This window comes from Hemibagrus wyckioides, linkage group LG08 (genome assembly GCF_019097595.1).
Source record: "Hemibagrus wyckioides isolate EC202008001 linkage group LG08, SWU_Hwy_1.0, whole genome shotgun sequence".
Taxonomy (NCBI): domain Eukaryota; kingdom Metazoa; phylum Chordata; class Actinopteri; order Siluriformes; family Bagridae; genus Hemibagrus; species Hemibagrus wyckioides.
The window spans coordinates 25,501,876-25,529,691 of NC_080717.1; the positions used below are offsets into that span (position 1 = coordinate 25,501,876).

A 27,816-nucleotide genomic window follows, 5' to 3' on the forward strand; every position below is an offset into this window, starting at 1 on the left:
TTTCTATCAGAACCAGCATTAACTTCAGCAGTTTGAGCAACAGTAGCTTGTCTGTTGGATCGGATCACACGGGCCAGCCTTCGCTCCCCACGTGCATCAATGAGCCTTGGCCGTCCATGACACTGTCTCAGGTTCACCACTGTTCCTTCCTTGGGCCACTTTTGATAGATACTGACCACTGCAGACCGGGAACACCCCACAAGAGCTGCAGTTTTGGAGATGCTCTGATCCAGTCGTTTAGCAATCACAACTAGGCCCTTCATCAAACTCGCTGAAATCCTTACGCTTGTCCATTTTTCCTGCTTCTAACATCAACTTTGAGGACACTTGCTGCCTACTATATCCCACCCGCTCTTCATGGAGGAACAGGAGGATCATGTGACCAGAATGGTTTTATGTGGGTTGTGTACATTGGAGCCTCCGGTGTGATCATGATCATCATGTCATGATGTACTGTTACCCTCTAACTACTGTAGAACCTTGACAGGACATTCTGGACTACACTTGAGTTCACATCTCAAGTTCCTACACCCCATGACTCTCCTCCTCAGGGAGTTAATGGAGCATTCCCATGATACTAGACTGCACCATAATAGTTAATGATAGTGAATGTTGTTCTCTCATCCACTGAATTCTAATTCTAGTTCCCAGAACATAGAGCACCGAGCATGCTTGCTTACACCTCCTACACACACAACCAGAACATTTCAGCCTCTGGTGTCACCTCAGAGCGAGTCTGCTTTCAGACTGCAGAGCCTCCAAATGCTATTTTTACCACTTCAGGAACTGCAACACCATTGTGGAACTCCAACTCTTCTCCAGTGGACACACTGGTCCTGGTCATTCAGCTCACCGCTGCTAAGGCATGCTGGTTAGAAAGAAAGACTTTATTTATTTTTCACCATCATTCCTGATAAAGCGCAAATAAATTGTGTAACATAAGCTGAGATTCTATTGTACATCTTTCACATAAGAAATAACAGACTTTTAATTTTAGCTGATCATCAGGAACAGAAAAATCAGTTTATTCTGCCTGCCACCTTCACCAGACATATATACATTTTTTGGACCTCTTTTCACACTTGCATCCCAGGACATTACTGCTATACTTACAGGCTTTCACACTTCCAGTCTCCAAATGCAGAAAGTGCGAAGCTGCAGCTCAAAAGAAAAGAAAAAACATTACAGAAAATTACATTTTCTTTTCGTTCGAATCTTTCACAGATTTTGTTTACTGCGTCCAAACATTTAATCACAAACTAACAACAAGCTAGCCAGCTAACATGAATGGTTTACAGGAAGTGGTAACTTGAGCTCCTTAACGTCAGTGTTAGAGATCTAACCAGTGATAACTAACACGTGTTGACTGATTTATAATCTCATTTAAAAAGTAGAGATATGGTGCCTTCACTGATTGTTGATTGTGATACAACATCACGTGATGAACTCTGGGATCTGGACTCCTCTATGACTTCCTGCCATTTTCTGAGCTGTAGTCAAAAGTGCCGTAACTTACGACGATGTTTAGAGAATCAATGGATTTGGTGGAATTCCAGCAGTACTGAACGTTCCTGTTTTTTACCCCTAGCTGCTGTTCTTTCTCTGAGAAGCTGGTGAGGGAACTATTGTTTGTAGCTTCTATAATATAAGCGAGAACAGGATGTGACTTGTTTTGTGGATCACAGTAGACGTCCACAACATAAAACGCGACAATAAACTGATTGATATACAATATGTTGCTGTTTAAATTTTAAAAAGTTGTTTAACGTCAGTAAATCTCTGGACATCTAAGAGTTCAGGACATGCTGCAGTGGGGGAGGGGCGACGATCATAAAGCGACGGGTCAGTTGATTATTTTTCTCTAACGGCACAACACTGTAGTAAGTGGTTTTTACAGTGCAGACCGGGTTGCTTTTGATCGGCTTGCGTTTAGTTTTGCCACAATAACTCACTGAAGGAAAGCTTTCAGCCGTACACTCAAAGCCCGAGCCAAAAATAGAACCGCAATCCGAACTGAGCCTCGAACCCGGTGTGTTTGTGTAACTAAAAGAACTGAAGTAAGCTGTGACACATTAAAGGTTATAGATTCTCAGTGGAAAAGCATGCGTGGTTTTTTTTTTTTCCCCCCCCTCCTCTCTCTCTATACACAGCGGCTGAAAATACACCGACAGTCCGTTGACACCGAGACTAAAAATAGAACGCCAGTCATATTGCAGGTAACGGGGAAAACTCAGAGGCGAATAATGAGCTCTCGACTCGACCTCCTGCTTTTCAGCATCTGCACTCTTCTCCTCCTCCTCCTCCTCCTCCAAGTCCTTATAGAAAAATCCAAAATTATAGCCAGCTTTATTGTAGCCGTTAAGACCTGCTGGAGCGAAGCCTTAATGCAGACGAGTCCTTAGAATTGTTCTAGATTTATCTTTAATTTTAAACGTATCTATCAATAGCACATGAACGATGCAGCACCAGACACACCTGACACAATGCAGCGAGACGTTCATTAACGACAAGGCTAAGATTCGGAGGCGTCGACAGGCCAAGCTGCTGAGTGACATCCTTAATATTCAAAAGAAGAGATAATAGAGTGCGAAGAAGAAAAGGATTGAGAGTGCGTGGAGGAGAACAAAAGCTGCAAAGTGCATCGGTGATCATTAGAAGAGCTGGAAGTGACAACGAGAGCGGAGTGGAGTTAAAGTTTCAGCCTAGTGAAACCTTCCCAATAAAACCTCGCCGCTTTTGTACATTCGAGTTTTAGCGAGCGTGGAACATTTTGTGCGCTGGGTTTCACAAAAGGCTGATGGTGTATATGGTCCAAATTTTACCTTGACAATCTTTTTCCAAATCTTAGTAGCTTTTACATTTACATTTCTGGCATTTGTAAATTTCCCATTGGGTTGAATCAAGTATCTATCTATCTATCTATCTATCTATCTATCTATCTATCTATCTATCTATCTATCTATCTATCTATCTATCTATCTATCTATCTATCTATCTATCTATCTATCTATCTATCTATCTAACATTTGGAAGACACCCTTTTCTAGAGCGACTTACAATTTATGTCTTATACATCTAATCAATTGTGGGTTAAGGGCCTTTCTCAGGGCCCCAGCAGTGGCAGCTTGGTGGACCAGGGATTCAAACTCGCAACCTTTCAATCAGAACGCCAACGCCTTAACCACTAAGCTACAGCATCCACTTTTTTACCACATCCCAGCTTTTGGATGAATTTCACTGTAAATGTAATGCAGATGCAAATCACAGCTTTATATTAATGTGCTCATCTAATACAGGTTAGAATATGTGTGTGTGTGTCCTTATTGCCATGGTGACATAAGGAGATGTTCCTTTAACATGTACAGAAGGAGTCTCCAGTGTCAGTACTTTACAACAATCAGAGGTAAAGCTGTAACTTCTGAGCAAGCTCTCCTGGCCATCCCACTACTGAGCTCTCTAGACACAACACAACAAGAACGTGTAGTCCAAGTGCAGAGATAATAGACAAAACATAACACCAGGTCGTATAACAGTCAAAACACAAAGAGAGAAACAAACGGTGAACAAAGCCGAAACATCATCAAACGGTAAAGAAGATGAAAAGAAGAAAAGGATCAGAAAGAAGGCAGGACTTCGTGCAGTGAAACCGGAGGCTGGTGTTTTTAGAGCATCTGTGAAAAAGGGAAGTGTTGTGATAACATGAACCATCGTGTCTCGTTGATGTTCCATGCTGTTGAATGTAACTATAAATGGATAAAAAGTACGACGTGGCATTCTGGTCGGCATTAGCAGGTTGTTGTGTAATAGTATTATTTTTTTTTTTTACAAAGCCAACCCTTTGCACAATCTTCCTATTGCCACATTTCCTCCTATCAGAGAATTAGAACCCTGCTGTTTTTCTTGGTTTTGTACCATGTTCGGGATGTAGCAACGCTTCACTTCTACCTTCTTGTAGTTCAGTTTGCATTGCGATGCTATGGGGGATGCAAACTTTCGCACAGATCTCACTCTAACACGCTGCAATGTTTATCACTAACATTAACACAGCTGAAGGCGGCCATAATGAACGTAATAAAGATAATTAAAGCTTGAAGCGGCTCTCGCGTTCAGGGCCATGTGTGTGTGTGTATACGTGCTCTCTGACAAAGGTAATGCGTCTCTTCAGAATGCCAGCGCCTCTGTGAATAACACAGGGTCGGCCCTCCATGACCTCCTCGCTCAGATGGAACGTACCACTTTATGATTTAGTGCCTGCTTTTCCTTTTCTACTCCTCTTTAATCCTCTCACCTGTGGGATCTAATTTTAGCTTAGCACATTGGAAGCTTGCTCTTCAGCTCTTCCTACACACAGCTCTCAAAGATTTTTTTATTATTATTATTATTATTTATTTATTTATTTTTTTTTTTAGCTCCAGATATCAGTATTTCATTTGTTTTATTTGTTTGTTTTTTTTTGTTTTTTTTTTTGGCTAAGAGACGATTTTGAGGAATGCAGTCGGTATATAGGTTAAAAGCGAGGGAAAGGAACGCAAAGTGTTTTTGTGTTTGCCCTCCAGTCAGGAAAGCATGGAGGATTTACAAGGAAAAGGCTCGTAAAACAAATCTGCTTCCTGTAAGGCAGGGGCGAGGGGGTCACGGGCTCCGGATGTGGCTCAGAAACCCGATTCCGGCCAGGGTCGGGAGGTAAAGCTGCATCCCGGGTCCACCTGTTAGGAAGTCATTCATTTCTATTCCTATCTCCACCACCCACCAAACCACCCATCACCCATCCTCCTCCCTCCCTTTCTTTCTTTTCCAACATCCATCTTCATCCTTCAGATTCTACGAGGCAAGACTTTTCGGCTTCAGTTTTCCATTCTCGTATGAATCTCCAGCATACCTTTCAGTTCTCTTCATTCTCACCTTATCTGTTTCTGTCTTCCTTTGACATCACCTTCTAAATCCCAGTAGCATGTTCTCTTGCTTTGGGCTCAGCTGGTCATGTACACTACCAGTCAAAAGTTTGGACACACCTTCTAATTCCATGGTCTTTCCTGATGTTTATTTCTTTCTACATTGTAAAACAATGCTGAAGGCGGCCGAAATACACAATAATCTCGTTTGAACAGTTGATATTGAGATATGTCTGCTACTGATGCTCTGTAAAGCCTTCATAACGCCTCTAATCTGAGGTGCTGTTAATTGGTGATTTCTGAGGCTGGTAACTCTAAATGAACTTCTCCTCTGCAGCAGAGGTAAGTTTTGGTCTTGCTTTACTGGGATGGTCTTCATGTGAGCCAGTTTCATCATGGTGCTTGATGGGTTTTGCAAATGCACTTGACAATACTGTTCTTGCAAGAACTATTCCAGAACACCTGACCTTCGTGTCTTAAAATAACAACTGACTGTTGTTTTTTGTCATTACATATGGATTACTTAAGTCCATGTGTTATTTCATAGTTTTGAAATTTCCAGTATTGTTCTAGAATGTAGAAAATAAATCCCTAAACAAAAAACATCGAATTAGAAGGTGTCCAAAATTTTGACTGGTAGTGTAGGCTCATAGTGAAGTATTTAAAGAATGCCCATGACCCTTTGAACCTCCATAGCTCCAACATCCCTCAGAAATACACCACCTCCACTCCACCCCAAACTAACGTCCTGCTCCATCCGCAACCCAAACCAGCGTACTGCTCCATCCCCACACCCACCCTAAACTAGTGTCCTGCCCCATACCCACCCTAAACCAGTGTCCTGCCCCATAACCACCCCACCCAAACCAATGTCCTGCCCCATCTCCTCTCCCGTTCCTCCTCCTCCTCCTCCTCCTCCTCCCATCAACCACGACATCCGTGTGGCGCCACCATGCCGACTCATCCAGGCCCCGCAGGCTTAACCCTGGCATTCTTCCCCTCCTCTGGGACGTGTATTAACCTCACCTTGCCCTGCTTGAAGATGAGGTTAAGACTTTAAGTTGAAGGTCACATGGAGGAGGAGTGCTCCAAGGGGAAACAGAGCTTGGTTAAAGAGCACTTAACCGCAAGGCTCAACATTCCTCACGGGCCTGTCTGCCTCATCTCAGCATGCCTCGCCTCGTTTGCATGGCCATCCATGCCACACACGTCCAGCTCCGACTCTCTTAAGGGAAGCAGGACACCCACCACCATTACCACTGGAAGCCCTTGAGTGATCTGAAAGGTCACGACATTGCATTGAGTTCATGTTTAACTCCACATTCCTGCATTTTCTTTTACATCCTGATGCCCAAATCTCTTTCAGTGAATGGAAAGCTCCAAGATGAACGACTGCATTGCGCATACGGCTTTCAAGCCATCGCTATTGTGATTCGGTTGTATGGCCGCAAGTCGTTGCCGGTTACAGTGGGTGGGAATCCTGTTTAGGTTTGTTGGGAATGCAGGCCTTGAGTGGGGTTAGGTATTAGCATTAGCATTCCTATTGTCTGACTGATGAGCAATTAGTAGTTTAGCTTGTTGCTCACTCCGAGTTCCGTTCCCACAGCTACTTCGCATTCGACACGGCATTATCTCAAGTTCAAAAGCAGATTATCTTGTGTTTGGGCGGTGATGGCGTTTATCTGAAGTTAAACCCTACACACCATCCCTCTTGTTCCTTCTGTTTGTGAATTTGGTATTGTTCAGTGCTTTTGCTAGCGCTTGTGATTCGAGCTTGTTGCATTGTGTCGTGTTCAAAGGTAAGCTCTCATTTCTAAAGAATGTGGATGTCCAATATTAAGCATTCGTGTATCTCTGTTGGTTAACTCTCTGTGTTGTGCTATTAAAGGACATTAATCAAAGTGTGGTGATGTGATGAAGAGAATATTTTCCAATAGCAACACCACATCCTGAAGTATTTTATTTCCTAATGTACCACAGGTTTGCCATCTTTTTTTTTCTTAAACTGACCATTTTTTTTTAACCATTTATAGTTACATTATGAATTTTCCTTACAGAACCTAGCTATGATTTATGTTGCTGATGTGGAACATTTGCTATATAAGTATAATAATTATTTTGCAACATTATAAGAGCTAGCACATCTTGTGTCTTGTGACCATAGTGCGAATGCGTCAGTGTTGGTAGCATGTGTGCACTATGTCCTCCAATGAGCCAGAGATTTGAAGCCTTTCTCCTGTCAGGATAGAATGCTGTCCATCATTAGCACAGAGTCGAGAGAAACCACCGGAGCCTGAGAACTGAATTTTGGTCAGTCGCCCTCGCTCCTCACTCCTCTCTCCATCTCTCAGCCAGGAAGCAGAAAGTGTCTCATTAACACACGGGTGTTTCCACCAAAGCGACGACCCGACCCGACAACGGATGGGTTTCAGGCTTGTTTTCTTTTGCTGCAGATGAAGTTTTCTCCTTTGTGAAGAGTGTTGGGTATGTGTGAGAGCGTTCATGGGAACACAAGGTCACAATCACACCTCAGGCCAATTACCTCTAGAGCAGAGCTGCACAATGAATCATATTTTTAACCCCACTCACAGTTCCTAAAGTTCTCCTATAGGTAATTAAAACACCCGTAGACAGCTGTGTCTTATATTTGAAAACTAATTGGTTAGTGTTTTTATTTTTCACTTTTTCCGCAAACGTCCTTATGTTCGAAATCCATCCCTCATGTCTAGTTGGTTCCCAGCACCATTCGCACCCAATTCCAATGCTATCCAAGATTAATACATATCTTTGGTTGACTTTCATCAAAATGTTGGTCTGCTTTGCTTAACTCATTTCCTAAAGCGCCATTCGACTGAGCCCAAAACCAGCCCAAAAGCAACGGTTTTTCAGTTGGTCCAGATCAGCTTCAAAAGCCAAACCCAATCTCGCCTACATCATATATCGCTGCATTACACTCCGGGACTTTAAGTCCAGTGTCTTCATTGATGTCTCCTTGATGTCTACAGCGTATATCCAATTAATACGACATTACTGGAAAATAGTGAATCAGAAACAAAGCCGTTTGTTGGAGATAACAGCAAAACCCTGACTACAGTAGTCATGTCAAAGCGGCACACAACCGCTAACTCCTCACATAACCAGCGGAAATAAAGCCCCAGCCTACAAAACGCCAGGCCGATATTTCGGTCTAAACGAACCGAAAATGTTTGAAGGTGGAGTTCTCCTGTAACTGTATTTACAGTGAACTGCTTCCTTCCTCTTTTCATCCGTCACTCTTCCTGTTCGTTCTTCTACATTCTGCTCTTTATAGCCCTGACAGGCTTCTCACACTGTTTTTTTTGCCTTTTGTTAGCTGTTCAAGGTTACAGAGAGACTCGAGGTAAAGGAGGCAGCATGATGAAGAGTGATGTTTCTGAACAGTGGGTGGTAATAGGCTGATTGAATGGAACATGAATAACACATTCCTCCTCACCCTACAAGTGCGAATGTACATGGCTTTTAAAGCTCCACAAGCAACTTACTGCTTTATTATTATTTTTAATATTTGGAATTTAATCTGGCCTGAAATGAAAATTGGTCTGCTATATAATTAAAGAACAAAATATTTTTTAAAAATCCTGTACTACTTTTTCTTTTATCCAATTAGATGCTCTCTGGAGGGTATATGTCCTGCCCTTGGGGGTGTGGCTTGCTCTAAGAAGGTTATTAACAGTAAACCTGGTTCACTGGTGCATTATTATTATTCCCACTACTCCCTTTTCCCTTGTTAAAGGAAGAAAATGGTTGGAGTTTTATTTTAAAGAGGGTGGAGTTCTCCTCACAACATTTTACCTCAGAAACCTCAGGGTTTTTCAATCTATCAAGAATGCAATTTTCCAAACGTTAAGCACTCTCTCCATTTTATCTACCACTCAGAAACACAGACACTCAACATCATCTCAATAACACTGTTTCTCCAAAAAAGACACCTCTCCATGTTGTCATCTAGGATACCATGGATAGAAGCAGATGAAGACGGATTTTTTTCTTTTTTTTTTTCCCAGTTCTTTGTTTAGATCTGTCACCGGTGTGGATTCTCAAACACTATCGAGTCAATCACTTCCTGTTTTGAAAGGAAATGCAGAACTCGTGACTCTCCAAACCTTCCTTGCAGATTTGGCACCAAAAATTTGAATCCGGTAATTGAGATTCGTAGCACCGGGATTATTCACAGACACATGCAACCTTCAAGGCCTAACATGTACAGCAAAAAAAATGAAAATCAAATTATTGATCTGATCCCTGCTTTTATTCTGTTTTTGGAAGCCCTTTCTTTTATCTTAATGGATTTTGTACTTCAAAGTCGTGTCACTGAAAGGAAACGTTGACTTGCTCTTTAGACGTACTCTTCCATCTGCGCTCTCTCTCTCTCTCTCTCTCTCTGTTCTGTGTTATTTTTAGACCTTCTCCTGTGAGGGTGATCATTCAGGAAACACACTTCCCAAGCTCTTCAGTAATGTCCCTGATTATGCCACGATTACCCAGAATCAGTACTCCGCATTTCCTGCGGCTGGAAATCAGTTTCGGTGCTTTTTGGGATTTTATTTTCCATCCTCCAAGTTTAAGATGGAGGGTTTTTTTTTTCTCATTCGGAATCCTAAACATAAGCCCGGCGCAGTAGAGAGCTAACACGTTAATGAAGCGGAAACGCGAGAGTTCCTCGTGCGAGTGATAATGCGGGGTCAGACGGCAGCAGTTTGTCTGACGGCGTGATGTTTTAAGTGCAGGGTAAGCTTGGTTTTTGCTCCACTTGTGTTTAAAACGCGTAACAGAGGGCTGACTCCTCTTACCACACTGTTCGTGCAGACCGAATTAGGAACTGGATGTGGGTGAAGTTTCTAGAAGGAACGTCTTGCCACCCAAACAGCAGGATCTACACCAGAGCGATTCAACTAAATCTTACTCGCCTGTAGGTCCAGGATGCAGCTGAATGACCAGTGTATGCAGTTTATTTATAACGATCATTAATTATTAGCTCACAGATATAAATACGACATCAGCGGTGGTGTTTTCTCTCCTCACTCTTGACTTGTAGAGTAAACACCTGACTCTATCCTGTCCTATTTATACATCCTGTTTTTCATCCGTTCTCAAGTGCATAAATATCACCTATACACAATATTGTGTGTGTGTGTGGTAGTAAAACATATCACTCAAACACACTAAAAGTCTCCCAAGTAAAACAGGAAGCCCCACCCCTTTCCTTCATCTCGTGCCCTTGACTCAAAGCGATGAGTGGACAGGGAAACTGAGAATGTTTTGAGTTCATTCCTCTAACTTGGACATGGCTAACATTAGTGTATATACACAAGTGCATCCTGATCAAAATGAACCACTGCAGATGAACCTCGTACTGACCCCATGCAGAGGCTCTTCATGACTTTGTTGTACAGGTGCTGTGGAGGAAGGATGGTACGGTTTAACCAGAGCGAGGGTCACAGCGGGGTCGTCACCTCCCGGGTGGTTCTGAGGCTCCCCCACCCTCACAACCACCTGCGAGTCAGATATAAAGACAAGAGAACGATGCTTTGAATTCGAGACTGGGTTTTTACGAGGCAGCTCGCTCCGGACAGGGGAAGTTCTCCATTGTTCGCTTTGTTCTAGTCTTGTGTCTTTCTTAAGAAGGTCCATTGTTTCAATCCTTTAGGTGATCATTATCATAGTTTGTATTTGACCCTCCCACTGCAGTGTACTGTTCCCCTCATCAACACAGGAAAGATTTAAAGAGAGAAAGTGAAGTTTATGATGAAAGGAGTGGATGGAGAAGGAGTGAGCGAGTCGAGACGTTTTTACGATACATGACGTAACATATCAAGACAGTGGATTTTCTTATTTATTTATTTATTTTTGGCACCACCATTACACATCATTAAATAGAAATGTTGAAACATTTTACAACACATTGATATACAATTAGTGAAGCTAAACTAGGGCTGTGGATCTAAGAAAATAACTAAATAAAGTAGAACATTAGCTGCAGTTGATCTAAGTAATGATTTAAATTAAAAAATGTAAAAAAGTAAATATTGTGTGATGTCTATCATGATCATCATATCAAACAGCTGTGTTAGAAGGCTCAGGGGAAGTGAGCTTTCTCACCTAACGTGATCCAGAGATGTTCTTGTGAGTGAAGAGGAACAAACCCAGCACAGCAAAGGGATTCTGCTTTGAGGAGATGTGATTGACATTAACCTGACCCACACAGTTGTGGAATTCCAGTTAGGGTAAAGAACAACCCACTTCTCCTTTTTTTTTCCCCTCCTCTCTCAAGTGCTTTTACTTTTTTTCTTTTCTTAACCTCCCCCGTCCATCTTGTAAAGTGCACACCGGAAAACATTCGCCATTCTTGTCTGAAGGCTTGACTCGTCAATCTCCTCTCCCACTCTTTACGCTGACCTCTGCTGACCTCTCCTCTTGAGCCCTGGTGGAAGAATGCATCAGGTTGGGAGCTTGAGTTCCAGTGAATTCGTGGGATGCCACACTGTTCTCTCTTCCTGTCATGCCTCCTCCTCTCCCCGGACACCTTCCCCCAGTCAGCTGGCCTAGCTAGCTTATTTATGAGCCTGTTAGTGGAAGGAGATCCCAGCACCTCTCGCGCACAGCTAAAAGTAGGAGCTGGTTTCGCGCCGTGTTTATACGATACGCCGGAGGTGCTGCGATACCCGGTGCCGGGTTTCGTTCCTGTCTGGCACAGGAAGCCTTGTCTGTCCAACCCAGCTGTGAAAGGAAGGGCAAGCGGCCACTGTCTGAGGCTTTTGGTTTCCTACTTAGCGCGTGATCCAGACTTTCCTCTGGCACTGGTAAAATGGGATTCTCCATCTCGCCAATGATATCCTTACTCACTCGTCCTGGTTTACACACTCCTATTCCAAGCGACAGGATGCCGCTCATCTTTAGGGTATACTTTTTAAACATGTACAGATTTGCGGTGGAAGAAAAGGCACTATTGAATACATGAATAAAGCCAGAAAATGTGACAGTGGTGTTTCACATATTTCCCTTTTCTCAGCCCACCAGAACGTTACTACATTCTTTAAGCCTACATTGGCAATAATAAGCAGTATGGCTTGTAGTTTGTGTAGCTTCTAATTCAACACAAATTAAATAATCTGCCTAATGTGCTTCACAAAGCCGGCTTCCTTCCCAGCTGTATTTTGTGTACGTGTTTAATAAAAGGTTGTATACGACAAGATAAAGTGAACCCATGGTTATATGTGCTTCTTCCATTGTTCGTGCATCAAACAGGAAATGCAGGTATTGCTGGAAGTGGTGGATCAGATAGTTAAGGAACCCTGTGCCACCAAGCAGCAACTGTTGGGCCTTCGAGCAAGGTCCTTAACCCTCCAGGGGTGCTGTATCATGGCTGACCCTGTGCACTGACCTCAGCTTCCTAACAAGCTGGAAAATGTATAGAAAAGCATTTTTACTGTGCTGTGACCTGTTTGTTGTAAATAAAGCTTATTCTAACTTAAATTGTGACGTACATCTGAGAGCTCATTCCAGACTGTTTGTTGCTTTTCCAAATCATACTTAATTTGCAGCCAATTTCAGAAAAAGTTCCCAGTTCATTTGTTGCCAAAATGTAGAAAATGAATGTTAATTATTTGGCAGACTCCCTTATCTAGAGCAACTTACATTCACCTTCCTCACCCCCGAGCAATTGAGCAGGGCCTTGCTCTAGGGCCCAGCAGTGACAATTTAGAGGTTTTGGGATTTGAACTCGCACCCTTCTTGATCTGTAATACTTTTCAAAAGGGGTTCTACATGTAACCTTTTGTAAGAGAGAAACCATTTGTTGTAGGATCTTTGTTATAGATATTTTTTTGGAGTGGTAGCTGGAACCTTCTGGAACCGTTTTAGGAATAATTGTTAATTCATGTTTGACTCAATTTTAAGATTGCTCAGATACCACAGAGCAAAGTGTCTAAAGGTCATGGACGGGGCCAGACGACTGGAATGCAAAGATATCTGAGGGTTTAATGGGTTCCTGAGGAACCTTGGATCTGTCTCTCAGGTTTCCCATTGGACTCGGTTGGTGGGAAAAGCGCAAAGCGAAAGGCTCAAGTCCAAGCCTCTTTTCTTGCATTTAGCCTAATCGGCTTGTCCAGACCGGGAAGCTGAAGCCTTCGATTGTTACAGCACTTCAGAAATGTGTCAGGTTATAAAGTATGTGGAAATCTGGTTCCTGTGGGAACAGGACACTTAAAGGGATGTAAACCAGACATGCTTACATGCTTAAAGCTCTCCGAAAGGTTTCTCAAAGCGCTGAACCACATACGTTCATACATGAGTCCCAGTCACAGAAGCACAAGATCATTGCGTCGTCGATGTTGTGAAAATTTTCAAGTTGGATCCGTCTCTACCCCCTCCTTCCTATGACACTAATCCAGGTCATAGGAAGTACCAACGAGTCGTGATCTTCTGCTTTATGAGCTTGGCTTAAAGACGTCCGTGTCTGTTCACACGCTCTCTATTCTAGGACTATCTGCTGCTCGTATCAGTCAGGAAGTCCAGTGGATTTATCATCCTACCTGAGAGCTAGCCTTGTTTTTCTACACCGCTAACTCTGTGAAGTGTGTCTGGGCCCAAACCACAGGCTTAGTCAGCAGGTTTTTTTTCGGCGTGTGAGAACAGGAAGTGAGTACCCTGTGCTGTGGTGTGAAGAGCAAAAAGAAGAGGAAGAACCGCACCACACCACATCACTGAAAACGCCAGAAGTTCAGTTTTCTTTTGAATCAGAGCCACAAAGTAAACCTTTTCTTAGATTCCTGAATTGCTCATGTTTGTGAGATTTGAGGAAGTGACCCGATTGGCTTATCCTGGGTTTTTTAACTGTTTTGGTGAAATCACGAGCTCCTTGTTCACCGTTCCACCTTCTGCTTGGTGAATCACTGTGGTGGCTTGAGTTTTAATACATTCAATAAAAGACTTAAAGGTTGATATTTTTTTCTCTCAGTATTGGTTATTTGTTATTGGTCATAACTGAGAAAATATCTGAAACAAACACCTAAGCTAACATTAGCCCAGCACTGTGACTTTACTACAGCAGTGTACTGCAAAAATCTAAACAAGACATTTTCTTCTCCAAGACACCTGACCAGGTTTAGCAGGAAACTGGTAATAAACCCTGACCCTTCACGACTGGCTTAATGAGCAGATAAAATATGCATCAAAAAGATTGGGGTGGGGGGGTGGAGGTTCCAGACGGCGGCTTTAAAGCATGCAAGAAAGCAGGACTCCTTCCATTTCACGGTAGCTAGTGTTGTATTGAGAAGGTCCTGCATGTGGCTCTTGGGCTAATGGCAGGCTTGAAAGAACCCCCACTGCCTCCGAGACTCGCTCGCTGTGCACGACTCTCTCCAGCTGAGCTTTCTGAAGGCCATGGGCTCAGCTGGGCCCCGAGCCACCCACTGCTAAGGCCGTCAATCAAACGCACGAACCTTCACCCGCTCTGCTGCAGCACTGCAGGCTTATTAGCACGCTAAACACCAATGCATCCAGCGAGTCTGTGTACGCTAGACAGACTCATGCAAACAAAAAAGTATTTACGGAAACGTATGTAAATCCGGCGCTGGGAAGTGGTTTAAATTGGCTTTCGGTTACAGTTTGACGCACTTTAAGCATTTGCATGGACAGTAAACATCACGCTAGGTATCAGCGCAAAGCACTGTGAGCTCGGGTGTGAATGGCATTAGTACGTTTGAGGAAATAACAGCTCGTGGTGCGTAAACCTTCTGCTCTGTGCGTCATGTGGAATAGACGAGGAATCGATTTGGGGGGAAAAAGCATGTAAAGTGGGTCAGTTACATAAAAATTAACACCAGCATATGAGTGAGAGAGAGAGAGAGGGAGACAGAGTGGAGGAGAGAGAGAGAGACTGACAGACAGACAGTGTGAGGGAGACAGATAGTGACAGAGAGAGAGACAAAGTGAGGGAGAGAGAGAGAGACCGACAGACAGTGTGAGGGAGATGGAGTAAGGAGGGAGAGGGAGAAAGAGGCCGACAGAAAGACAGTGTGAGGGAGACGGACAGGGAGAGAGAGAGAGAGAGAGAGCCAGAGAGAGAGAGACAGACAGACAGTGTGAGGGAGATGGACAGCGAGAGAGAAAGAGGGAGAGAGAGAAAGAGACTGACTGACAGACAGACAGAAAGACAGTGTGAGGGAGACGGACAGGGAGAGAGAGAGAGCCAGAGAGAGAGAGACAGACAGACAGACAGACAGACAGTGTGAGGGAGATGGACAGCGAGAGAGAAAGAGGGAGAGAGAGAAAGAGACTGACTGACAGACAGACAGTGTGAGGGAGACTGACAGAGAGACAGAGTTAAAGAGGGAGAGAAAGAGACTGACAGACAGACAGTGTGAGGGAGACAGAGAGACAGAGTGAGGGCGAGAGAGAGACAGACAGTGTGAGGGAGACGGACAGCGTGAGAGAGAGAGAGACAGAGAGAGTCTTGGAAGAACAAGCAACGTCAATATGTAATTAATTCCACTTTTCTTCCAATTTTTTTTACCAACAGATGTGTTAGGTTTTTTTGTTGTTATTTCTTTCTGTAAAATCACATCATTAATTTTTTATTTGAACACGACGTTCATCCTCACTTCTCCAACTCAAGCTTCTGCAGAAGTTTTTAGAGCATTCTCACACTGAGGGGGGGAAAAAAACAGAAGCGAGGAGAGGAAGAAGACGAGAGATGGGTGGAGAGTGGAAACACGGGTGCTGACTTCAGCTCATAATAAGTGGAAGAGCTACGCTGAAAAATGAGGAACAGAAAGTTCAAAACAAAAAAAAACACAAATATGTACACGAATGTGAGGAGAAGCCGAGCACAAGAGCAGGATGTGTTACACAAAACAAAACTCATAAAAAATAAATAAATAATGGCCGGAATCTGAAAGGACAGCAAATTATCACGAGAAGGAACCAAGTGTGAGTTCTGGAGCTGGATAGTAGACTATGCTGAATTGATACCGTCATTTTCCCTACATAAAATCCTAAATCTTCACCATCGTCATTGTGAATCCGGACAGTAATCACCACACCCATTTAAAACGGTCTCCGAAATGCGCAATACACTGCAGCTCTTGCACTTGGCCTAACAGCTTGAACCTCAAATCCACTGAAAATCTCCCACAGCACTGCAGAGGGGACGTGTGGGTCACATTAACGTTTCTTCACTGAAGGAGTCTCTAGTATAGACGATATGTAACAGCAGGTTTCATTTCATGTCATTATTTCTAACATGACAAGCTGCATTGCTTTTTGGTTAGTATGTTTTTGTTTTTTTGATGATGATGATGGTGGTCAGGAAACGACCATCACAATAATATGTGGATATTCTTCAACATTAGACGTGAAACATAGATGAAAGATGAAACATATTGCTGTAGTATCGGAGGAGTAGAATGATCTTTTTTTGTTCTGGGAAAGTAATCAGTATTGATTATTACAGTATTGTAATCAGTATTGAGGTGTTTAACACAACCTGGGGTTAAGTTCATCACACCAAGCTATCACTGATGATCATCTGATAACAGCACAGTGTCGAGAAAGAAAAGAGGAAGTGAAGAAAACCTATAGTCCACTAGCCTTAAAAGATTTGTTAAAATTAAATTATATTATATTATATTATATTATATTATATATTATATTATATTATATTATATTATATTATATTATATTATATTATATTATATTATATTATATTATATTATATTATATTATATTATATTATATTATATTATATTATATTATTATCAGGTGTCATATGTTGTAGTGTAAATAAAAATACTTTTAAATACTACATTTTTAGCCCCTGAATATTTGACCATTGACCTTCGGCCTGCAAAAAGGCAGATCTTACATAAAAATGTGGATGGATGGATGGATGGATGGATAGATGGATAGATAGAAGAGTGGATGGATGGGTATATAAATGGATAGATTGATATAAAACTGGAAAGATGAATGGACATATCAGTAGAATGATGGATGTATAGAAGGACAAATGTTGGATATATATATATGGATAGATGGATGGACGAATAGATGGTTAGATGGAAGGATGGATGGATATATAGAAGGATGGATGGATGGCTGGACGCATAGATGGATGGTAGATATAGAGATGTATATAGGGAAATAGAGATGGACATATAGATGGAAAGATGAATGGATATATCAATGAATAGATGTAAATATAGAAGCATAAATGGTTTCATAGATAGATAGATAGAAGATAGAAGGACAGATGGTGGCTATATAGATGTGTGTATATATATGTATATACAGTATATATACATTCATCTTTCTATCTATATATCCATCCATCCATTTATATATATATATATACATATATATGTGTGTGTAGAATAGATAGATAGATGAATGGACATTTCAATGGATAGATGGAAAGATAGAAGGATAGATAGTTGGATGGTAGATAGGTGGATGTATAGATGGATGGTCGATACATAGATGTATATAGGGCAATAGAGATGGATATATAGATGGAAAGGTGAATGGATGGATGATTGGATATATCAATGGATAGATGGAAAGATAAAAGAAGAAATGATAGATAGATAGATAGATAGATAGATAGATAGATAGATAGATAGATAGATAGATAGATAGATAGACAGACGGTTGGATGAATAGGACATAGTGGATATACAGATGTATATATGGAAATATAGATGGATGGATGGATGAATAGAAGGACAGATGGTGGATATATAGATGTATGTATGGAGATGGATATATAAATGGACAGATGGAATGGTTGGATGGTAGATAAGTGGATGTATAGATGGCTGGATGTATAGATGGATGTGTATATATAGATAGAAATATGAATGGATGAACAGATGAATGGATATATCAATGAATAGATGGAAATATAGAAGAATAAATGGTTTGATAGATAGTACAACCCTAACTCCAGTAGCAGTCTCCTCGTTATCTCCTGCCCGTGTCTCCAGTATAAGCAATGTGGTGGATGAGTGTGGCATGGAGCACAGGGACATGCATGACTGTTCAAACACGCTGAAGGAGGCGTCGCTGCGCCGAATTACATCTGCAGCAGGCCACACAGCTGCCTGAGTCACAGCGTGATGTTGACCCTCGTGTTAATGATTGGATCACTGGGTTAAACAGTAAACCAACATTGGCTTGCTGTCGGCGTCGAGAGATTTCAGCTGAATCCAGGAGAACATTTATATAGTTAACTAAAACCACAACTACCTCATTTAAATACTGACTGGAAATACGAACGTAACTAAACCACAAATATCACTTCTAAAAATAAGGAACTTCAAAAAAAAAAATCCTGCATTCTAGGAATTCCTATGGGGCTTTCGTTTTTCCTAGTCGGAGTTGGGAAATGATGTTTAGTGGAAACAGTAGAACAAGTTGCCTACTTTACATTTAGCCAAATACAAATGTATCTAGTTTTTCACTTTGACCTTTTTTTAATAACCCTTTTCAGAAAATAATGAACACTATATCCAGAATATAGTGTAATTTTTTTTTTTTGAATATATGAGCAGTCTATATTTTCTGAATCCTCTCTTTCTCTCAATCTCTGACCCCTCACTCAATCCACCTCTCAGCCTCTTAATGGAAGGCAGTAATGATCCATTACCCACAGGCAGAACGGTGACATCAGTTTTTTGAAGACAGGCAGATTTAATTTCCTGGCCCGCGTCCGCTGCGTAATGCCGCGCTAATGACTTCCTGTTCTGAAGCGCCACAGCGAGGGCTAATTTGTATCTGCCATGTGAGCTCACCTGGTCCGCCGTCTGCCTCGGCGGGCCACAAAAAACACACCGGTGTTTTATGGCTGTGGAGTTCTCACTTCACTTCACATTACTTCTCCTGTATTTTGTTGCTTCAGGAAATTTTTCTGAACGTCCGAGACCGTCTCTGCCTGTGCCGCTATCGTATTATCCCTATTCATACGGCGTAGTCAAGAGGCTTAACCTCCACCATGATATGACGCATCAGTGCTTTATATAAGGAGCTACATTTCCCTTGGCAGCCAGAACTCCCAGTTTGTTTAGTTTCCCCTGCGTTTCTGACCGAACGGGTTTCCCTCCAGAACCCCAACAGTAACCAGCTCTTAAGAGCAGACACAATAAACATTTCAGGCTCCAGGTTATTCAGCGCCGCATCGTCTCATCACGACTTAACCCAGTCAATATGAGTCATTCGGAGAGGAGTTTATGTGCACGGTTTAGCAGGTCCATCTGGTTTGCGAGTCTGCGTTTTCTCCGTTGTGACCCGTTAAAGGATGAAATAAAAAACATCAGGATAATGACAGCGCTCGTTCGTGAGGAGAACATTAGCGATGCTTTGATTCTTTGCGCTACTTTATCGTCTTGTGATTGAGATAATCACAGCCAGCCCAAACAGCTTACTGAATATCTGGAGCTGTGTGTGTGTGTGTGTGTGTGTGTGTGTGTGTGTGTGTGTGTGTGTGTGTGTGTGTGTGTGCGCACTCTGGCTTGCTCGTTCTCGCCTGATGACTCATCTTCTCAGTGGGATCTTGGTGACAGACTTCACTTCACACAGGAATTTTGTCAAAATGAAGCCTGTATTTTTATTTTTTTCCTCCCACTTTTCTTTACACATCACTCGTTTCCGCAGAGGAATCTCCCCCAGTCACTTCCCAAAGCCGTTCTAATCACCAGGCTAATATCAGTGCATTATCTCCCCTGCTCTGCTCTTTCTCTTTCCTGTCTCTTATCAAGCGTTTCCTGACAGATCTGTCGCTGCCGTTTCTCGGATAAGCAGTTTGCTCGATTGCATAAGAGCGTTATATCCTGTGACCTGGTCTTTGACTAAAGGGGCAGGAAGCCGATAATAACGCAGCCTGACAAACCGGCCAGAGAGAGAATGACAGCGAGCGTGCATTAAGTCGAGAGAATGAGAGCTAGCCCACGAGCATCATGGTACAGGTCTCATTTCTGTAACAGCGTTAACATTTTCACGGTAATCTCAGTCGAAGTGTGACATCAGAAAGCTGATTTGGGAAACAGTGCAGGTTTTTCTGTGGACGTCGAGTTTATCTGCCCTGGATCCTTTGCAGAAAGGAAGGACTTACTATTATATAAAGCTGTGATTTGGTGCTGCACTGGAATATAAAATGAACTTCTGACCAATCATAATTGAGGGAATTGTTTTAAACAAAATTTATTTCTGCAGCATGCAAGTAACAGCTACGAAATCCTTTCTGGCAAAGAAAAAAGAAACGAGTAGTCTGAGCTTTACGATTCCAGAGGCTTGAAATAATCCCAGGTTCTCATCGAGTCACGGCCGTCTTTTCTCAGTCTCAGGAAGCTTCAGATGGCTGTGGCTCACTTCCCCTGGCAGGAAATGGCCTACATTCAACATGACAAGTGTTGGTTTCACGTTTCCGCTGTATCCGCCAGCATCGGCGGTCATCTCCGCTTGCTTCACTCAGCAAAGCGAAGGCAGCTCACCAAAATATCTGATAGAACAGGATGTAGATTTTTCTGACACGCTGTCAGTTAAACCAGGTCTCGATTGGCTCACGGTGTATCTTTACTTACCTCCTGGTTGAAAATGAATAAAGAATACGGTATGCATGCTCACGGCAGCTTCAGTCACATCTTAGGCCATCTTAAAGTAAGAAGTAGAGGAAGGACATATATGCTGCATGCATGCACACCAGTATGAAAGGTAATGAGAGCCATGAGTGAAGCCAGAGAAGAGCTTTAACTCCATTAGGCTCCCTTGAGCAGGTACTCCACACAGCGGAAATCGTACTTTGATCTGCACCGGGGCTGATAAAGAGGCAGCGAGCGAGGGGCTGAAGGCTGAAATGAACTTGGCGGCGGATGAGGGAGTGGGTGAAGGGTCAGAAGCTAATGCTGCCTTTGATTTCAATAAGGCTTTCCTTGTACTGAGAGTGCTCACTTTAATGCCATTACAGGGCATCCTGTGACAAGGGAAATGTTCTCGTCTCCATCACAAGACTGGAGGCGTTACGCTCCTAATCGCTTAATGCGTTTGAGTGAAGGGAATTGAAGAGGAAAACGGTTCCTATGTTCCTCTGTTCCTGTCGTCTGCTTCCACGACTGCTTCACAGGAACCTATTGACCTGTTTGTTTGCCATGACTAATACGTTACATTGAATTATGACCGAAAATAAATCGTTTTCAAAGCAGCTTTTTTCCTCTGCAAGTAATATAGAAAAAGCAGCACTTTGTCATTCAAAAACTCAAGAAACAGTTCAGAAAAAAAATTATTATGCAGTAAAGATTTGTCTAGGTTGATGAACTTCCTGTTGGTTCAGGAAATAATGTCTCCAAGGTTTTCAACTGTGTTCAGTTAACCACCAAATTAACGAAGACATGACAGTGGATTCATTCATTATTTTCAGTTTCTGGAGAAAACAGATCACTCATGAATGTGATCTTCTCCAGGACTAGTGGTAGTCTAGCTACTTGATCTACACCATCACATATGTAAAAACATACAGCAAAGCACCACTCTGATTCTGTTTTTCTGCATTCCCACGCAGAAATACAGGTCCCCTCAGCGATTAGCTGCTTATCACTAGAGTTTAACTGGCTGTCGGATTGGCTGCGGTCCGAGAGTTGTTTTTTTGTAGCAGTGGTTTGTGCCTAGTTCATGAACACCCACATTAATATTTAATAATCCAAAGAAATGCAGCTCGTCATGTTGCTGAGAAGGGTAAACTACTTTGTCTTGATATGTAGCTAGATAACTAGGTAGACTTTATTGTTCCCAGGACGGAAATTCTTGGGTTACAGCAGCTTAGTCGGTAACAAGATATATAGATATATATACACATACACAACATATACATACATACATACATACATATACACATACACACACTAAATAAAGAAACAATGGAACATCGGCATATGAATGCCCTCCCTTACGTATATTCGCCTAAAAAGAGTTTTTACGAATTTATTTCCAGTTAGTGAAAAATCCACTATACCAACATTGCCTTCAGCATTTGTTCAAAAGCTAGGTGATTTTTCTGGGGTTTTTTCGTTGACAGATTGGTGGCATGGGTAGTCTGTTCTATTTTTAGCCCAAGCTTGGTGGCACGACTTCCTGTGAGGAGCCTTGACATGGAATGCTTGGCTTGGGTCAGTTCTTTGTAAGCAGCCATACAGTTTACATACGCCTCGTATTGGGAATATTGGTCATGTTTTTGGGTGGCTGGAATGGATTATCTGCATTTACATTATTTCTAATGTATTTCATTATTCGTTTTGCAATACAAATTTTTACCTTAAGAACTACGCATTAAACTTGTATGCTGAGGTTTGGAGAATGAGCTCCGCTGACTCTGTAGTGTGATGTAGAGTGGGTGAGATGGAATGTCTAGTTTGTTCAGTGACCTTTGGTTCCTCTCTGACTCAAACATCTCCAGTTTGTGTCCAATGATAGATCCAGCCTTGAGATTTAGCTTGTTAATCCAGCTGGCATCCCTGGTGCTGATGCTGCCCCCCCTCATACACACAGCCCAGCAGACCACAACACACTAAATGGCACTCACAGACTGGTACAAGATCTCCAGCATCTTGTTGCAAACACTGAAAGATCTGCGCTTCCTCAGAAAGTAGAGTCTGTTTATTTATTCCCTTCTCGTCTGTATCTTAAAATCTTCTCTTGAAGACTCTTTTTTTTTTCCCCTAAATGTGGAGTGGAACACTCTCTGACCACTCAACAGCACTAGGGTATAATGGACATCCACATCGTGACATAATTAAAAAAAATTAACCAAATTAAAAAATATATATATCCACACCTAAAATGCACAGTTTGCCACTGAAGAATTTTGAAATTGGGTGAAATGGATCACAGCTATTAGTGAAAGTGTGAACATGAGGTTTTGGTTTCACTCGCAGGCATTAAATCTCTTGCACTTCCACAGTAATGTCAAGAGGATTCTGCACTGAAGAGCCACGTGAGTTTTCATTTTTATTAATGGGGCTAAGAGAGGACACAATTTTCCACGATCGCTCTGATCTCCAGTAACGTTCCATTTTCTGGGCCAAAGCACAAGGAGCTGTGTGATATTTCAAAGGCTCGTCTGGGCTTTTCTGTGGGGCTCAAGGAGCTCATAAATATTCCCATTGGCTCAGTGCAGACCAAGTACCTGTTTAGCAGCCGGCGAGCCTGTTGACATAAATTATAGCTCGGCCAGCATAATGGCCGTGGGTTTGTCCTCGGAGCTGAATGATTATATTCAAGCTGTAATGACCCACCTGTGCCCACTTCAGTCCTTCTGAACACACTGTCAGGATTGTACAATCACTTGACTATATATGGTGCTCAGGTCTTTTGTTATATAACTACACTCTCCTGGCCATGTTGCTGCATGAATGACTGCGTGTGGAACTGAATGGCTGGAATTGCTGGGTTTGAACAAATTAGGTCAAATGACTATGCAAGGCATGTTTCAGCCACAATGATGATAACCGACAGAATGCTTTCCTAGAAGCCTAGAATGTCACCGTTTCTAGAATGTCATGTAAGAAGTATAGACAAAATCATCAAGATTTGAACCTCTATATCACAGCCATCCATGGCCGAGTCCAGGAGAGAAGATCTGGCTTTCTTGGAGAGGAATGATCTCCCTGTCCACCATTCGATATTAGACAATCTTGGCAGTCTCTGAACTCACTTATCCAGAGTACAGCAGTTAACATCTTCAAGCATTTTCAGCTGCGTATATTCGCAAGCAACAGTTTGAAAAGATGTTTTCACATATTTCAGAAGAAGCATGTGTTACCCTTCACTCACCCCACTGAGGGTAAGCATGTCTTCCAATGTGAAATCTTATCTAATCCCACCACTGGCCACTGGAGACTCCGAGCCTCAGAGTTTAGATATTTTTCAGTCATCACACACTTTTCCAGGTTGATGCTACACAGAAAGTTCCCATGTCCTAGTTTTTGCTTCTCAAACATCAAATGTTCCTGCTTTGATGGGCATTTGATTGGCAACCAGGCAATCCCTGTCATCCGTACCCCCCACCCCCTTTCTGCCTCATTGCACTTGAGCTTCCTGTGTTGATGAGGTGGAGAGGAAGAAACAACGACAACAAAAAAAACCCCAAGAGGCAGCTAGGTCTGGAGGAGCTCATGAACGAGTAGAACAGATGTTTTCCAGATGTGGCCTGCGGCTGCAGGAGGGACCCTCAAACTGGCTGGGCTACACACTGGCTGCTTTGTTTGCCTCCTCCTCCCCAACAGCCCTCGTCTTCTCCCAGGCCATCCTTCTGTCTTTCCACCGCTGGCCTTTGAAGTCAGGACGCAACTCAGGAAGCAAGGAGCTGCAATCGATTTTCTTCCTGCATTAGAGCAGGAATGTGTGGGCCTTTCCCTCCAATCCCCCCTTCCCTATCCAAGTCCTCCACACTGTTGATGAGCCGTGTCTTGGTGCTGCTTGGCCCACAGGGTCAGAGGCCCCACATGCTTAGAGAAGCAGCATTTCGGCAAATCCACCCACATCAACAGGTGTTGGGACATCTAGTGGCAGTGCTAATCATAAATTAGTATCTGTTTCAGGTTAATTAAGATGTCCACTTCCTGTCATATGACCAGTAAGCCTCACAGTTAGTTCAACAGTAAATCATTAGATCTGTTGTTGCGTATATCTGAACATCAAGACAATGCCGCAGCCATCTGGGATTTCAAGAAAGCAAAAATTCCCAAGCTCTTGGGATAGCATAATCTCTCCTCTGACAATCATGACCATCTGTGAATGCATGAATGTGTTGGAAGGCAGTTCGTGATTTCACCACTTGTTCAGCTGCCCCATGATGAAGCATGAGCAACACTTCAAAAAGATACAATGGCCAAAAGTAGCAAACATTCATATTTGGGAGAAAATGTGAGGCAGTCAAGTCAAACTTATCAATTTAAACGATCAGATACTCACCTATCCTTTCTAGCTTACCTCAGTGCTCTTGCCCCTCTCACCTTTCTTGGGTTTCCTTGTTTTGCTCTGTTCAGGGTGCAGGTAGACACACCAGAGGGATCACAGACCCCAGTGAGCGGCCCAGCACCAGTGCAGGCCACCAGCCTGCCACTTTTACTGACACACGACACCGGGAAGAAGCTGTGGAAGAGGAAGATCTGGAACCAGGGGTCACAGACTTGCAGGAGGAACGCTTTGGAACTTCTCCAGCTTTGAGAAGCACATTGGAGCACATCGTTCAGCAGCTCGACATTCTGACTCAGGTGAGGTCAAAGCCCTTTTAATAAAGATGGTGTATACTGTATGTAACAGGACTACCAGCCCTGCTTAAAGTAACACAGTGACTTACCTCTGAAGTTTTTTTGCTTTGAAAATGTCTGCTAAGTTCAAAATGATGGTGATATCAGGGAAGCTTTTTGCCAAAGAACCACTTAGAGACAGTGATTAAATAGCAAATCGTACTTAAAAATTTACTTACTTACTAAAAATTTACTGAGGGAGTAATTATTCTAGGGATGCACGATATGAAAAATTTAAACTTATAATTAAGTCCTTCTCATGGCCGATACCGATAACCAATAAGTTCATATTTTTATATTAGAATTTTCATATAATCTGCAGTTTGAGCACCCAGGAATGCATAACAAAGAAATGCATCTATTCAACCTTTTTAGTGCATGAGGATGAGGAAGGTATATGGACCTTAAGTCACATGCTCTGTGTTTTAGGCCTAGCGCTAGTAGCTGCTGCTGCCGCAGCTGCTTCATATTCTTTTAATACAGCTTCACTGCGATGACGACCCTTCAAGTGAGAGATAAGATTTGTTGTTAAAACTTGACGCCTTTTTTCCTCCTCTCGGAATCCTTGCGGAACATGCGTTGCAAATAGCAATGGCACTGTCCTCCGCTGCCACCGAGAAAAACTTCCAGACCGGTGAAGACATGTTCACAGATGATGACCTAATGAAGGCGACACAGGCTGACAGTCACTGCAGGTTAAAGCTGCAGTCACATGCACTTGGAAAGCGGATGAATCTCTGATAAATCAGGCTGATTGATTGATTTACCAGCAAGCTTACATTATCGGATCTAATTATCGGATTTAATTTATTTATCAGAGCAATAAAAATGACGTCATTTTCACCCATATTGGCCGATAATTTATCTGTCGGATAAATATCGCGCATCCCTAATTTATACAGAAGCAAAGTGTAATATTCAGTGTTATCAGTGTAAACAAAAGACCGCAGCAGAGAAAGACCTGGTGGTCGATGTGTTCAGTGGTAGTTTGGCTAGTTTATTATGAGAATGATTATCTAAATTATGGAAGAAGAGACTGTCAAGTGTCTGTTCGGCACATGTTCATCAAAACAGAACAGAAAGAATTTCTAGGACAAGACAAGGCATATCACTGGTCATAAGATGAGGTCATAAACAAATGGCATCACACAGTCCACCCAGGATAGAGCGAGATATGTTCAGAATATATTATTCTCATCCCAACTTCCAGAGAAGTCCAGCAGAACCTCCCCAGAAGTCCAGCAGAACCTCCACAGTTAGATTAGTACCTTCTTGGGTACCCTTATAGTGACAGGAAATGGTCATCTGAATATAATTCTGGATTGTGCAATGGAAAATAGACACCAGTTCCTCATTTATCAAATTGCTAAGCACAATGCTTAGTACCGTTATGCATCAAGGAAATAAATCCCAGGGAAGAACAGGTTTAGATTCAGATTAGTAACAGTACTGCACTGTCTGGTAGCAAGAACATCAATTATGAGGCAGGGATATATAACAATCTTGGGATAGTCACACCAAAAGCTTTATTTTAGAGTTTGTAATGACTGTTGAACCGGAATACTAGAGTACAGGCCCATTATTTTGCAGCTGTATTAAATTACTGAGGTTGAATTGATGTCACTGATGTATGACACTAATTAGCATGAACCGCTTGTGCTTCAGACCGTGGCTGTACTGGAGGAGCGTCTCACACTGACCGAGGACAAGCTGAGAGACTGTCTAGACAACCAGACTGTTATTCTGGAGCAGATGCAGCAGCGGGACGAGTCACACAAAGAGATAAGAGGCGCTGAGGGTCGAGCAGTTTGACACGAGGCCCATCATGAGCTTTCAGGGGTCAGAGATGTTGTTCTGGAGTAGAAGAGACTCGCTCCTCCCTCTTCACATCCGGGAACTGTCTTCACTTCAAAACGGAAAGAAAAGGAACAGAAGGAATCTAAAGGAAGTGCGGGATGGAGGTCGGAGGGCAGTGAGGGGTTAGATCGTAGGGTTGGGGGGGGTTAACAGATCCTGTATCAGGCTCTCCCAGAAATTCATTAAGTCCCTGCGGATGAGACAGCTGCAGCTAGGAAAACATCCCGGCCTTGTTTTGACAGCAGTGAGAGGCGGCATTCTTCACGACAGCCGTTCCGACGACACGTCAGGAGAGAGATGGACATCTCTGTATCTCTCTTTCTCTTTTTCACTTTGTCCTCCTGTGTGTATGTAACTTCTGTGTATATTAATGTTTTATAGAAATAAATTGAGTGTCCTGAATGGTTGAGCAGTTGTGTGCTTTATAAAAGGTCTATCTTCACGAAGTGTGCAACAAACTTTAAAGGACGATTGTTTAATCATTAAAACAAGTTAGTTCCTATTCTCCCTTATGTTATAGCAGCAGCCGTTCCTCAGCAACCTGCCTCACAAAAAACACAGCGATGTTAAAATACGGTTTGATTTAGCAAACTGTTGTCAAAAACCATTGGAAAACAAATCCTATCATCCAGGTGATGCCTGGAGTGCAAATGAGGGAAAATTAGCTGCGCTCTCTGAGTGGGAGGGGCTTATGCTCACTCCCATGCCAATCACAGTGACACTAGCCAACCCTG

General features: G+C 42.6%; 1 protein-coding gene across 2 annotated transcripts in view; it reads left to right on the forward strand.

Moving 5' to 3' along the window:
• The window catches only part of poc1b (POC1 centriolar protein B), a 37,968-nt gene extending 10,474 nt beyond the window's left edge, over positions 1 to 27,494 (forward strand). The window contains exons 11-12 of one of the 2 annotated variants that reach the window (XM_058397947.1): positions 24,962 to 25,189; positions 26,891 to 27,494. In XM_058397947.1, the coding sequence (XP_058253930.1) occupies positions 24,962 to 25,189; positions 26,891 to 27,037 (375 nt within the window). In that variant the 3' untranslated portion in view covers positions 27,038 to 27,494. The remainder of the gene's footprint in view (positions 1 to 24,961; positions 25,190 to 26,890) is intronic. The other variant, XM_058397948.1, reaches the window with a different exon arrangement.
• The last annotated feature ends 322 nt before the right edge of the window (positions 27,495 to 27,816 follow it).